This window comes from Centruroides vittatus, unplaced genomic scaffold (genome assembly GCF_030686945.1).
Source record: "Centruroides vittatus isolate TY-2023 unplaced genomic scaffold, ASM3068694v2 contig_549, whole genome shotgun sequence".
In the NCBI taxonomy this organism is placed as follows: Eukaryota; Metazoa; Arthropoda; class Arachnida; order Scorpiones; family Buthidae; genus Centruroides; species Centruroides vittatus.
The window spans coordinates 1,274,847-1,290,334 of NW_027122325.1; the positions used below are offsets into that span (position 1 = coordinate 1,274,847).

At 28.0% G+C, this 15,488-nt stretch overlaps 2 protein-coding genes across 4 annotated transcripts in view; both read left to right on the forward strand.

The window, feature by feature from the left end:
- The window catches only part of LOC136978681 (protein turtle-like), a 90,264-nt gene extending 75,826 nt beyond the window's left edge, over positions 1–14,438 (forward strand). For all 3 annotated transcript variants that reach the window (XM_067274432.1, XM_067274431.1, XM_067274433.1), the window contains 13 exons: positions 2,785–3,120; positions 3,185–3,295; positions 3,528–3,731; positions 5,102–5,398; positions 7,026–7,316; positions 8,063–8,350; positions 8,836–9,135; positions 9,794–9,919; positions 11,510–11,534; positions 11,815–11,903; positions 11,993–12,087; positions 13,240–13,452; positions 13,755–14,438. In XM_067274432.1, the coding sequence (XP_067130533.1) occupies positions 2,785–3,120; positions 3,185–3,295; positions 3,528–3,731; positions 5,102–5,398; positions 7,026–7,316; positions 8,063–8,350; positions 8,836–9,135; positions 9,794–9,919; positions 11,510–11,534; positions 11,815–11,903; positions 11,993–12,087; positions 13,240–13,452; positions 13,755–13,796 (2,417 nt within the window). In that variant the 3' untranslated portion in view covers positions 13,797–14,438. The remainder of the gene's footprint in view (positions 1–2,784; positions 3,121–3,184; positions 3,296–3,527; positions 3,732–5,101; positions 5,399–7,025; positions 7,317–8,062; positions 8,351–8,835; positions 9,136–9,793; positions 9,920–11,509; positions 11,535–11,814; positions 11,904–11,992; positions 12,088–13,239; positions 13,453–13,754) is intronic.
- The window catches only part of LOC136978699 (protein FAM50 homolog), a 335,477-nt gene that overhangs the window by 207,913 nt on the left and 112,076 nt on the right, over positions 1–15,488 (forward strand). The gene's annotated exons all lie outside the window — the stretch shown is intronic.

Genomic DNA, 15,488 nt, shown 5'->3' on the forward strand with positions numbered 1-15,488 from the left:
AGCTTATAAAATGATTTACTTAATGATAGACTCATAATTAATTTAATCTTTTCTTATCTTATAAAATTAAATGTGATAAGAATTTAATTTATAAGATAAGTGATGATTTTCATTAATTTTCTCTTAAAAAGCTCATAGCGATGTATTAATTTATTAGCAATAAATTTTGCTTCAATAAATTCTCAGGTTTTCTAAGCATAAAAAGATATAAGAAGTGCCCTAAGAATGCTAGTAATGGTGATAAAAATGAAGTATCCTACTTAATGTGGTTCATTTTATGATAGCTTTTCAGCATTCTATGTGACCCAAAGGAGTCGAACTTCATTCTGAATTTCAAAAACTTATTCCAAAGTGGATCTAATAAAAGTAGTTAGAGATTATAAATCGATTATTAAAATACATTTGTGGCATTAAATCTGTTTTTAGTTGTGTTTTTTAATGTTTATCTGCATACCGCGCCTTTAATTTATCCAAAACGTGTTTAAAGAAAAAGAAAGTAAATCTCTTTAGAGTTCATTTAGATAAGCTACCCACAGTGTATGATTTACAGAAAGATCAATATGACTTTAAATCAATAGCAGAATAATCTCAAAACTGTCTATTAACATCCAAAAACCAAAAGTTTATCGATTCATAAGTACATGTTTGCAGTTTTATTTCTAACTTCATTTTTTATACACTTCAATTTAATAATGTCTCTAAAGTTCTATATCAAATTTCATCAGTTCATTGACTATTAAATTTACGATAAGTTAGTTGAGTCTTAAACTTTTATATATGGGTACATTTAGGAAAAATGACTTTTTGACCGTATATAACTGCGGGGGATTTAATCTTTAAATTTTAAATGCGTTACATTATTGATATCTTAGAAATACTTATAAACCGTATAAATTCGACCACTTGAGAGTTTAGTATTGGCATGACATTCCAGTTATAAAAAGTTTGAACATTTTTTTAAGTTTTTGGTGAATTTTTCTGTTATGGACTATCAATGAATTCCGTTTCATTGACAGCTCTTTCATGCACTTATGGTTATAGTGAGAGCAATGACTTTATAGTGTATTTGGTAGTGTTCGAAGGCCAATTCCTGTAGGAATATGATGACTCCAAGCCGCTCGTAATCTCACGGTTCGTATGATCTTATCATCCAAGTTATGCGCTAGGAATATTTTGATTTCCTTGGAGAGTTTATTGACAGAAGGCATTCAATTTCTCTTTCAGAGAATGTTTGTTGTTAGAGGAATTGAATCCAACGTCTTTCCTCTTCCTTTTTTTCAATCGGATTTAAATTTTCCAAAAAAAAACTTTTATTCCAACGAACAATACTTCAAACAAGTTTCGAATATGCATGATTGAATAATTCAGAATAATCCACAATTGATGAACAGTTATTTTTCCCCCTAATCCAGCTTAATAGTATTTTTTTATAAGAATCAATCCCTACGGACTTATTAAGAGATATTATTTAGTATAGAAGAAAAACTAAGATTAAAGAATACGGTATTGACAAAGTGCAGCGTAGCTTAATACTACTGATCTATTTTTCCTTTCCACTGTTCCTAGCTGAAATTTTTCTGATGAGTTCAACAAGCGATATAAACTTGTAATAAATAGAGCAATAATAAAGGCTATAAAAATATAAAAATATATAAAAGACAAAATTCACGACAGTTTATTATTTATTCAGTACATAAAAATAGAAGAAAATAAACAGAAGGCAAGGGAGAGATTATTTCTTCCAAACGGCAATAGTTTATTATATGAAGGTCTATACAAGCAACCTTTGTAGATCTTATCAAATTGCCAATATAATATATCAAAAATTATCTCGACAACATAATCTGAACACGCCGCCGTAAGTATCAAATATATATGACAAACAATGAAAAAGCAAAATCCACAAACTATATTTCACAGATACATCAATGATAATATATCACAAGCAAACTTAGAAAACAAAATTTCCTTCTTTTATAATTACGTAAAATATTTAAATAAAATTTTAAATATTTGTAATAACAATAACTCTTTTAATTAATATATTAAGTATATTTATTCAAACTTATAAAATAATTGTTTGGATTTTTCAACGATATATCAAATTTTTAATTCCTTAAAAATCAAACTCTCCAGTGGTTTATTCGAAAGTATTTATAAAGCATAAATTTAATTTTAAATAAATATTTAACAAAATAAGTAAATAGAATATTCACAAGCTCTTACCGATCCAAGTTTAAATATTATGACATAATTTTACAGTTCAATAAATAGTAATTTTAGACTAAATAAATATCCATCTTGCATTTTCTTTCCATTAATTCGCTTTGATAAATTGTGCGAATCGTTTGATTGAACTGCATTTTATTCATTCCTTACATGATTCTTGGTACTAAAATTATCAATTAACTCTTTCGCGCGTTACAAACTACTGATATAAGCCTAAGAAAGAAAAAACATTCTAGAAGAAAAAATGATGTGAATACTCAGTTGAAAAATTCCAAAAGTTGAAACTGCTTGTTGAAAGTTGGGCAACTCCACTTTAATCGTTCTTGTGATTGTTGTAGCTTCGGGGCAAAGAACTTTTAGTTTTTATCCCCCTTCTCTTCTTCTTCCTTCTTACCAAATTTTTTTCTATTTGTTACCTCGAGCAATTGTCGTAAATATACAGAAAAAACTCTTAAATTTTTAAGATATTCTGTTAGAATAAATATTAAATTAAGAAATTATTGACTTACTGAAATTTACATATAAGAATCAGATTCAATAAATTACTTTTAACAGGTTATTCTCAATATTACGCCGTTGCTGGAGGGAAAATATCGTTGCCTTGTAACGTATCCTTCTCTTCGGAAGAAGGCTCGGTATCGCTCATTCTGTGGTATAGGGGCGATACCGGGGTACCCATCTATACTTTCGATTTGAGAAGAGGTCCTTTGAAAGAAGCGAGACATTTTCCAAGTTCTGATCTTGGTGCAAGAGCTTATTTTGACACTTCTTCCAAAATACCTAACTTAAATATAAATCCAGTTCAAGTGGAAGACGAAGGAGATTATAAGTGCAGAATTGATTATAGAAGATCGAGAACTGTTAATTATAATGTGCGATTAAAAGTAATAGGTAAGTCAAACTTTTCTATACATTAAGTATGGTTATGTATTTGAATGTGACGATATATTGTTAGTGCCTCCAAAAGAAATTATAATTTCTGACGAGAATGGAGAACGTCTAAGAGATGTTATTGGACCATACGACGAAGGAACGTTTCTTACATTGATATGCGAGTCAACAGGAGGTAAATAAAAGATAATTAAATTTAATTAGCTATTAAAAGTTGAAAAAAAAAGAAAATTTTTGAAAGAAACCATTGAGATAAACGCTACTAATCAAGCATTTCGCTAGGATTTTAAGGGCCGAGACGAATGTCAAATTTTCATCTTCTTATAACTGTCACTGATTTATAATTTGTAATTTAGATGGAGTAAAAATTGCAAGAAAGTTTGTTCTTGTGATATGCTATTTTTCAGGTATTCCTTCGCCTTCTGTAACTTGGTGGAGAGGTTCTTCACTTTTAGATGACAGCTATTTTAATACATCTGACGGTGCTGTAAGAAATGAACTATTATTACCAAGATTGCATCGTTTCGATTTAATGGCTGTCATTACTTGTCAAGCATCGAACACCAATTTAACGTCGGCTTCTACTGCTTCGGTAAAAATGGATTTAAACTGTAAGTGTTAGCGGTCTTTCTCATTTATTTGTTCGTTTTGGTCGTTATCTTGTAAAATTAGAAATCACCTCCTTACATACTAATAAATCTGTCAGGATATAGTTCTCGCTTTTAACGCCGTTAAAATCTTAGAACCGTAACTTAAAACTGTTTAACTAGTCAAATATAAAGTTGATATACGATCTTCATGAATTCGTATCTTTTATATGCATTTTATAGATAGGATTTTGCCATTTCCTTATCCTAAAGACGAGAATCAAAAGCAGCGATCGCTGCTTTTGATTCTCGTTTTTAAAATTCTTTTCTGAGTTAAGAAATTAACTTATAATTATTTAAAAATTAAAACAAGGAACGAAAATCTCTTTTAATATAACATTTCGACTTCATAAACACGTTATTACATTAATACATTTTAAAAAAATCTTTTAATTATAATAGATAGCATTAGTTAGAGAAATGATGTTTGCTTGTGCGGTATTATGGGAATATTAAGAGATAAACAGGAATATAGTATTTGTTGTAGTCATTCCAACATATTTAGGTGTTATCTAAATCATTAAATTTGAAATTAAATGTATTCGTTGCTAATATCTGACACTGGCATCATTATGCTGGACTCCATGTTACGTTTGCTACTCCATAAGATTAGAAGTTCATAAATAGATATTTAGACAAGTCATAATATTTTAAGCGAATGCTTAAAATTCTTTATTAATTCTTATTTAAAAAAAAATGTTCTCAATCAAATTAAATCTAAATTTTGTATCTAATCTTACAGATATTTTTAAGAAAATAGAAAAATAATCTTTTGCAAGACTATTCTGATTTCATTAATGTTTATAACAAAAGAAGATATTTTTTAATACTTTTTTTTGGAGAAAATATTTGAAAGGAAGCGAACATAACAATTTTTTTATGTATCTAAAAAGACTAAAAGAATGTAGGATATTAAAAGCACTACTTAACACAAATTAAATTTTGCAAAAATTTATTTAATCTTTATTAAATTATATATAAAATATCAATACGTAATTTAATGATTTTTTCTTTTCAAAATAAAAGCCTAATATGCTAATATGAATAGATATCATAAAAAAATGCAATTTATTTTAAAATTTCTTGAATTCTTCGTAGCTGCAAAAATAGAAAAATTGATATATAAATAAATAAATATATATATATATATATATATATATATAAATCCAATTTTCTTACGAAGAGATATGATATTGAAATGGGACATTCGATTTTTAAATAATATCTATCGACAAAAAAGTATAAATTTTAGGTGATGTTTTTATTGAAATAATCCAATAAAACCTGTTTATCTTTCAAGATCAAAATATTTTCAGAACTGTATTTCTACCCAGTGAGGCCCTTGAACGTACGAATTACTACTTCCTACCGGCCTGTCTCTTATGGAAAGAAATTGACCCTGGTATGCGAATCCAGCGGATCCAGACCACCTGCTCATCTGACCTGGTGGATAGAATACAAGAAACTGCAGAGTGGAAGAAACACTGTTTCTGGAGATAATAACATCACCACAAGTACCCTCACCTTCCAACCGAGTATTAGCGATAATGGCAAATATGTTTCCTGCCGTGCAGAAAATCCTAAATTAAGAAATAGCGCCATTGAAGACAGATGGACATTAAATATTTACTGTAAGTGAGTGTTTTATAAAGCTCATTTTTGTAATTGAATAGAAATATCCACTATAAGAACTTTCTATCTTGTAATCAAATTATACGAAAACTTTTTTGAGAACGGAAGGACAAACTTTTCATTTTCATCAGCAATTTTTAATGAGTTTCGAAATATTGAAAAAAAATCAAATATTTTCTCGCACATATACTAATATATACATAAATTTCATTGTTATAAATGATCTTACTGAGCTTTAAAACTGTTCGATCAGCGGTTAAACGTATATTAGGTTAACAGTAATTAATTAATTAAATGCACATTAAAACCAATTATGTAATTAGTCGGTCGTTAAATAAAATGTTTTGAAAATTTATTTTAAAATAGTCTTCAGATTTAACGTATTTAAAAGTTGCTCTTTTTAACTTGTATAATTAAATTAATTTCTTTAATCAATAAAAAGCTGACAAGTAAAAAAAATAGGCCTATATATATATATACAATTTAGTCTATGTTACAATTTAGTCTATGTTAAATTCTAACTAAACTATTGAGAGTTCAATCAATAAATTCGATTTAAATATCAAATAATTATAATTAAGATAATTTTATATTTTTTAAAACTTAATTTTCGTATTACGTTTAAAATTGATAATACTCGAATATAATTACTTTTCAAAGTTTCGCTATTTTTATCGTATTATTTTTCAAGATTAATTACCTCCGGGTGTATTTTAATATAACGATGAAAGAAAATTATCAAAGTACGAAAAATGTAACAATAACTTACTGTTGGGAGAATAAATATTTATTATTTTTTTTGGAAAAATTACCCGCACACAACTACTACTTATTTGAAATATAGTAGGTTAGAAAAATTGCCACAAACAACTTTAACAGTTAAACAGGTCCGACTTTAAAAGCGTTTTCAATAAGTCTTTAATCCGGCTTACACGTCTATCTATTAATCATTATACAAAATTAGTGGCTGATTAGAATATTTATTGATTAATTAATTAGGGAAACAACTTCGATAAATACAAAATAATGAAATTTAAATCTATTCTACTCATTTGAAACGTATTAAGGATGAGAATTTATACCAGTAATAAAAAGAAATTCTGTTGAAAATTTCCAGTACATTAGTTCTCTTTAAAAGGAATGTCGAAGATGTATTTTTATGTTGCACTAGATATACATATATTTCCTTTTAACGTTATTGCATCGATACTTTGTGATGCGATACTCTTTCATTGCGCCATGTTACTGTTTAGTTTATATTACATATATCATTCGCGTGTTAATGCAGCTATAGATACAGTATGTGTCGGTGTAAGCCAGACAATAAGGCAATTTCGGTTAATAATTAATTTTAAATTTAAATAATTACTTAAGTGTAGAAGTATTTTTATATCAATACTCCAAACAGCACTTTTTAATTAAATTAATGAAATAAAAATTCTTTAACTAATTTTTTTTCATTAAAAACGAATAAGATCAATGTTTAGTCTTATCCATCGCCATTATATTAATGATATTTTTAAAAATATCGATTTGGAAACCTGCAACATTCGGTCGAGAGAACAAAAAAGTTTTTACAAAATTTCCAGATATATTAAAAAGCTAAACATTTTTTTCTTTGTATAGATGCTCCTATTCTTCATCTAGTGTTCGGTGCTAAGATACAAAAAAGAACCATACGAGAAGGGAGCGACGTATACTTTGAATGCAATATTAAAGCCAATCCCTGGGTTACTGAAGTCGGCTGGACGTTTAAAGGACAACCTCTGTTTAGTAACACGACAGCTGGTATTATTGTAAGCAATCAGTCTTTGGTGTTACAGAAAATAAGACGAGAAAATCGTGGAAGCTATAGATGCACTGCAACTAATTCAGAAGGAGAAGGTATTAGCGACGAGCTTTCATTACAAGTGCAGTGTAAGTACGCTTTTGATTTGGAGCGTTTAGATGGAATAGCAACTATCGATTATTTCTATCTTCAGTATAAACTCTAAACGGAAACCAGATAAAAAACAATATTTATTTTATTCAACATTTTTATCTTTTATCAATTAAAATATTCTAGAAATGTTAAATTAATAATAAAAGAATTTTTAATCAAATTAAATTTGCATAAAATATTAAAAGGTAAATGTTTATACAAAATTATTAATTTTTCATAAATTCTGTTGAATAATTAATCAATTTTCGGAGTAATTTTGTAAATAATAAGTAGTGAAACTTTGGTAACATTTTGTTTAATCGTTTCGCGCGGTTAAAGTATATTTGTATAGCAGTTAAATCTAGTTTAAAATCCAATAAAGCATAATCGTTTTCTCGAAGATGATAAGGGAAAACCGATTATCTGAATAGTGTAAGACGTGGAATAATAACAAGTTAAATTGCTAAAACGTGACAAACTGTATTGGTGTTAATGGCGTTAATGTAGAAGTAACGTTCTTTCATTAAATACCTAATTCGCCTCTTTTTTTTTACAAATAAATTATTATTACGGAATTTCTTAAATTAAAGATATTTTAGAGAAATTTAATCTTCTACGTCAGGATTAGTTCATAGATTTTTAATATAAAATTATTGCATTTTAGTTGAAAATGTAAGACGTTTTAAATTAGATTTTAAGGCCGAAATTAAAAAAATTCTCTTAACACAAAATCAATTTACAGTTGCTCCGGTATGTAAACCGGGACAGAAAATTCTCTACGGAATAGCTAGAGACGAATTGATGAACATAACGTGCGAGGTAGAAGCGGATCCAGAAGACGTGACGTTCCACTGGGCACTCAACAACACTATCGAAAATATCAAGATAAATAATTTCACTTCCAATGGCACGATCAGCATTCTTAGATATACACCGAGAAAGATGTTGGGATATGGAGCGCTGCAGTGTTGGGCTAGTAACAGCATAGGAACGCAAAAAACACCCTGCATCATCCGGATTATCCCCGCTGGTAGGTGTGGTTTTAATTAAAATTAGTGTCGAAACATTGTTAGCTTGCGGCTGAAAATGGTGTTTGTGTTTCATTGCGTGGACAATGGACTGCGGTGCAGTGACCTGACACGTCTCAAAGGATAAATACAATAGACCAATTTCCGTCCAGAATGTATAATAGCGTGCTTGATCTCTGAGCACGTACTTTATCACATTATGCTTTAATTTGTTGACAAATATTTTTTGAAAAATATCCATAATGTAATCCGATCTAGCATCTTATGATAACATAATGGGTATATTCGACAGTATTTTAAATTAAAATTAAGATAAAGTCTAATGATTAAAGTTTCAAAGTTTGATTATTAAAAATTTTATAATTAAAACACCACTTTAATATATTAATTAAAATAATATTGAAAAAATGAAAGATTCGTTAAAATAGTTTATAATTAAATGTATGTAAAGTATCTTCACAAAGCTGAGTAATTGTTTATCTCTAAGGTCCACCGGAATCTTTAAGAGATTGTGTTGTAACAAATCAAACATTTGACTCTGTGAAAGTGGAATGTCAAGCCGGATATGACGGTGGACTTAAACAGCAATTTCATTTAGATGTGTACAATTCGGCAATCAAGTATCTTCAAGCCAATCTGACAGCAACAGATGTGCCAATATTCACTGTCCAGGACCTACCAAGAGGAACGACTTTCGTTCTCTTGCTTTACGCTAAGAATGCCAAAGGACAAAGCAATTTTGTAACTCTAACGGCTACCACTTTATCTCCCGCAGCGAGGAGGTCAGGTAAGTTGCATTTAAAATGATATTTATTCAATCTGTATTATCGATATTTATCTACGTTTAAATTAAAATACTTGTAAGTAAAAACTACCTTTCTTGTTAACTACAATGTTTCCAATTTGTTTCATTTCGGTAAATTGTCGCTATAATGATCAGACCGAGAGAAACTGTTCCATTAAGTCGAGTCAATACGATAAATGGAGAATCTGCCGGAGGGATTTAGACTTGAGTGCATCCACACTCGCATCAGTATCCATCTCATCACTATATGCAATTTGGAAAATAGCAAAAGAAGAAATTTCTAGATAATTTCTTGTCGAAATAACATTTCATCAAAGTAAAATTGTTAATCAAAAAACTGATGATCTAAGAAATATGTCAAGAGTAAAAACTTTTTAAAGGAATAATAATAGTAGAGAAGGGAGAATTTTTTATTAAAATTCTCGAAACATATTGGCAATAAATAAAAAGAATCTTTTATGTAATTAACGTGAGAAGAGAGTAACTTCTTAAATTTACGGGTAAATCATTTTTATCTGCAAGAAATAAAGTCTGGTCGATATAGCAAAGAATAGCAGATGCTAAGTAAAGAATAGTTGTCCGATCGAATTATTTTATGACAAAAGTATGACAGCATCTGCCATTCTTTACTTCCTTTCAGCTAGCTCCGAAGCGAGTGGAGTCACTCCAATTCTAGGAGTTCTTATTGGTGTTGTTGGAGCCTTGGTGATCATAGCTGTCGTTGTTATCGTCGTCATGAAACTCCAGAGCAACGATTCTGATAAAGGTAATGGTGTCAACTTGATTTACTATAACGTTTGATTTTGCAAATATGGATATCAAGATTTTAAGCTACAAAATAATTCTGAATTGGATTACTTTTCTTCTTCAATTTATTCCAAGTCAATTAAATACGACGCTGATAACGTATCCGAGGATACATTAGCGAGAAAGGCGAAATAATGAATTAATCATGAATTTTAATATACATTAAAATCAATTTAATTTTTAATGTTAGCCATTAAAGTGATGAGACGACGATTTAAATCAATAAAAATAATATAAAATTTTCTGAAAAATATTCATCTTAATAAATCGGGATTCTAATAAATCGAGGTTTTATATTTAATTTATTACTCTGAATATTTTTTAAATTTTTATTAAATGCTAAAAAATTCAAAAATTTATCGATATTATCCAAAACTTTAAAAAAATCACTTTTTATCCCATTATTTGTTTAATTATACTTTTAAATTTATTGATTAAAATTTAATACCTAAATATTTTAAAGTTAAGTTAAATGAATCAACAACAAAATACAATGAAAAATATATCGGAGAATAATAAATAATGAATTCGAATTTGTAAAAGATAAGGATTAGAATGAATATCAAGCCTCAGGCCTAAATAAATATGAAATAATTACAGTTTTTATTAATAAAATTTTATATTCTTAACATCGATTATACTTTGAAGTAGGATTCACAAGCCTGAAAACTTAGCATTTACATGGCTATTATTTTTGATTTATTTTTTAAATATACAATATAATAACCTAAGAGTAATTTATCGTTTTACAGTAAACAAAGAATAAATCTCTGTTATTAAATATAAATTTTAATATTTTTCAACCTGGAAAATAATAAATGAGACCGAGATAAATCAATTGCTGAACAGCGTATAGATCATTCTCAAATTATTTTTAAGTTTTCAAAATTCCCCTAAAGAATAAAGTTATAAATATTTCATACGTATAAAAATAAGAAAAGTTGTAAAAATTCTTTGTAAATTTTACATTTTAATATTTAACAAGTTTTATAAAATTTATGAAAAATATTTTTAAAATTCTATACGTAAACAAATTTTCTAGAGATGCAATCAATAGAAAATTTGATTTATCGATTGATAGCACAACTATCGAGTTGACTTATTAAACTAGACACAATATATAATAACAATATTCAATAGATTTTGTCTCTGTTACTCTTTATTATCTACAGAACATAAATATTGATAAACATAATTAACAAATGAACAATAATTAAAATTAAACTCGAAAGAGACTTTTCATTTATAAATTTTCAATTTGAAACTTCTCTGCGTTAATATATTTAGATTACGTTCCACAAAGGTCCATTAAGTCTCCTCTAATGCTCTAATTTTGCAGGACTCTTATCTAAGTGTATGCTTCAACGTATCGCTAATGATATAGTTATTCTAACTGATCGTAACTGTTTCGCCATTATGTTACATATATATTAATTATATTTTCCTTTGTATGTATTTTAATAAATATGAATTACTATTAACTTTATTTATATCATTAATCACGTCTTTATAAATGTTTTAATTAATGTACAAGTGCTTTTGCTTTCAGGAAGCTCAAAGAAAAATTCCGAAAAGTAAGTACATTTTTATATTTATTTTTTTCAATAATTATATATAGTAAAATTTCATTATAACCCATAAAAATAGCTCTTAAAATGGCAATATCCTAGTCTGGGTTTAATCGTTAGGGTGGTTAACCCTGTTTTAACCTTAAAGAATATAGTACCTTCTCGGCTATTCTTGTTATTGCCTGAAGTGTACTTTGATGTGATGGCGTTTCAGCAATTCTGTTAAGCATCCTCCTAGATAAAAAACCATTACAAGATTACGATTAGGATCTTTCTGTCTTGTCAGGAGAACAACGCCACTAAAGCAGGACACAGATGACAATCAAGAAACAACTAAGGATCCTGATATAATACCCCCGAAAAACGACTTCCTCGGTAAGAAATGGTCATCTTTTATAAAAGAATTTTATATATTTCTGTCTGTATAACTCAACCACACGTGAAATAATTAATTTTCTTTTTAGATACGATGGATGGGCACATTAAAAAAACCACTATTATTACAGCCGGTGATCAAACATTGAAAGCAGTTAATAGAAAAAATTATAGAACCAAAAAGGTAAAATTTAATTTTAAATTCTAAATTCATTATCACATTAATAAATTTAGGTAAATTCTAAATTTATAAGTTTGTTGTGTAATAAACTTGATTTAATTGCTTAATAAACTACATATCATTATGAATTAACTAGTAATTTTATAATTTGCCTATTAAGATATAATAATAATAATAATAATGGTATAATTTAATTTTATTTAAATTTTTTTAAATAAATAATTCGAAATTTTAAAAGTTTAATCAATTATTTTTAAACGTTAAATTATATTTTTCGCGCGCTCTTAACATATTTTTCTTTTGGGAAAAATCATTATAGAAACTATGTTGCATATATTCAATTTAAAAACAAATATTTAATGAATTACAAATACTTAAAATAGTTTGTGAATCTTTTTTTTTGACAAATAAGAGAAAATTTTATTAAATTTTACATTTTGGGAATAAAATTCGAAGGAAAAGAGGAAAAATTTAATTAAAAATATAGTTTTATCTTAGTAAGTATTTACTTTTGGTAGATGCAAGTCCGTATCTGAATTACTAATATGGATTCGCTGTTTCCATTTCAATTGGTATAGAATCAGTATTAAAAGGATTAGGGAAATGGAACCTTTCGTGCTTATTGATACTTAGAGCAGCTTGCCAAATCAACTGAACACCATAATTTGTTTTCATTGTCAGTAGTACACATTGCTTAAAGATCCCGATCAAATTTCTCATCAAATAATTCTTAATCTCTTAATCTCTTACCAAATTCCAGAATCTTGTCGAAAGTATAATGTTAATCAAGCGTAAATTATTATGCGTGTATTTACACAGTTAAATTCTTTATAATGAATAATTTTAATGCGGTAATACTATTCAAATTTAATTTTAGTTTATTTTTGGTAACTTTTCTCATTAGAAAAACAAAGTAAAAAGTATTTGTACTCATTAAAAAAAGATACGGAAGAAGCTCATTATAGGATAGTAAAATTACTTAATTATTTTTATTGTATAGTAATTTTGCGTAAAAAGCATTCATTACTGAATTACCAAGGGTTATTAAGTAAATTAAATCTCTAGCACGGAATACTTTTATGTTCTAGTTGGCTTGTTCATATTTAGTGTACACAAACTATGCAGAGTATCACATCGAATAATATCGATTTTCAGAAGGAAGATGGAGTTACTTATGCTGAATTGTCACTCCCATGCCAGGAACATTTTCCTCCTCCCAAGAGTAACAATGTTCACTGTACTCAGTATGCTGAATTAGATTTCAGTAATCATACAGTCATACCTATCAGCAGAAGAGAGTTCGATGAAAAAAGGAGAAGTTCCTTTGAGAAACCTTTAATTGGACAAGTGATTCAAGCACCTAAAACGGTAACTTTGCATCTCTCTTCTTTATAAAACTGGAAATACTTAAGTAAAAAAAAAATCAGTCTTTTCTATTTTTACATGGTTAATAATTTCAGTTTATTTATGATTCAATCCACTTAAGAGTAGCTTTTTTTTCCCTATCTTTTTCTTTCGGTTTGCGGATAATTTTGTTAATGACGTACGTTAAGTGGTTACTTGTGGTATTCATAAACATTTGGAAAAATCCTGCTAGAGTGTATTCAATTACTTGAATGAATTAGTTTGGTAACAAATTTTTTGGAGATTGATTGTTTTATCTTTTACAGAAACGGAGATCCAGTAATAAACATATAAGCACACCGCTTTGAAATCTAATGCTGTTTGTTAATGAATGTCTGTTAAACAGAACAATTTCCCTCAGGACGATGACAATTTTTGGGAAGATGCTGCGATATTTGTTAAAACATTCCATTTCTCGTTTTTTTGTATCTTTGTAAATGGGAAAGATTTGATCTGTTTTACTACAAATGGAAGCAGAAAGAGAATTACTTACTTGTGTATACTTCAAACAAGATTTTCAGAAAAGAAAAAAGAGAAAAAAATTGCATTTTTTCAGTTCCATTATTTTTCTCGATTTCTTTTTTTCATAGAAATGAAAATATCACGCGAAACATTTTAAACACTTTAAAATTATTTACTGCTTTTATATATATATATATATATATATTGTTACTCTTATTTTAGGGGAAAAAATTCTCATCGAATGTTGAATAACTCTTGATAACTCAATTTTAGAAATAAAATAATTCTTTATATGGATGTAATAATTCTATTTTTACGTAAATCTTGATTATATAAAAGTATCTCTTTTACCAAATTATACGGAGATTACCAACAAAAATGTCTGCACTATTACTCTTGTTTAAGTTATTCATATTCTGCAGATTGTCTTGAATTTTACTATGTTAAAAATAAACAAAATGATAACGAGATGGTGGGAGAATACCGAATGTTTGTTTTCTGTTTTATTTGAAACAAAACTGTGGTTCAATAAATTTCCTGCCGCATCTAAAAATGTCATGTTTCGTAGTATAAGGGCAAAATGTCGTTTTGTCATCTAAGGTTCCCCAAGTGGCTGTACGGATTGTAAACAACAAGTCATAAAACGTACCCTAGAGGAAAGTAAAGGAATTCCTGACAGTTCATAAAAATCTTTGGAAGAAAGTGAGTGGAAATTTTCTGGCGTTTCCACTTTTTTTTGGCCTTATAATACTTATTGTAAAGCACCAGGGCGAAAAATACTTATTAAAGTGTAAAAAAAGGTTGATAATAGTGCAAACACGACCGGCTTCGATCCATTAGTTCCGATACTTACTAACATCTGGATACCTTTATTAAATGCAATTGAGATAGCTTCTGTATATATGCAAAACGTTGTTAAACATTTTCATAGATAAATTATCATATAAATGCTTGAATTTGTTTTTCTATGAGACAATTATTTCTTATATATAGTCTGTAATTAAATTACAGACTATATATATATGAACATAGACTGCAATTTGATTGCATTAATAATGATTAATTTTGGAAAAACTTAACGGAATTGTATAGCGAAAAACAATTCAAAATCATCTCATCTCATCTAATAATAAACGAAAATTTTAAAACTTTTCACTTTTGTTCAAAAGAAATGATTGCCATCTCCTGCAGGATAATTATGTTGGAGAAAATTCGTTCTATAATAATATCCTGTCACAGAAATATTAATAGTTTTAGAATCCATCTTCGGTACCTAAAAGTACTTCTTTTCGATTAAGTGTGTAGCATTAAGAATAATCTCTGTCTCTTAGAAAATAAATAGGTTTAATGCCAGAGACGGATCTTCATATACTGAACTTCATTTGCATATTGTTCATTGTTCGAGTTAATGAGACGTTATATTGACATAGCCAGCACTGTTTTATTAATTATGTTACTCTTAATAAAATTAGATAACGGTATCGTTAAATATCTCGCAACGAATAAAAATAAAAATTTTCTAACCTTATACAGGCAGT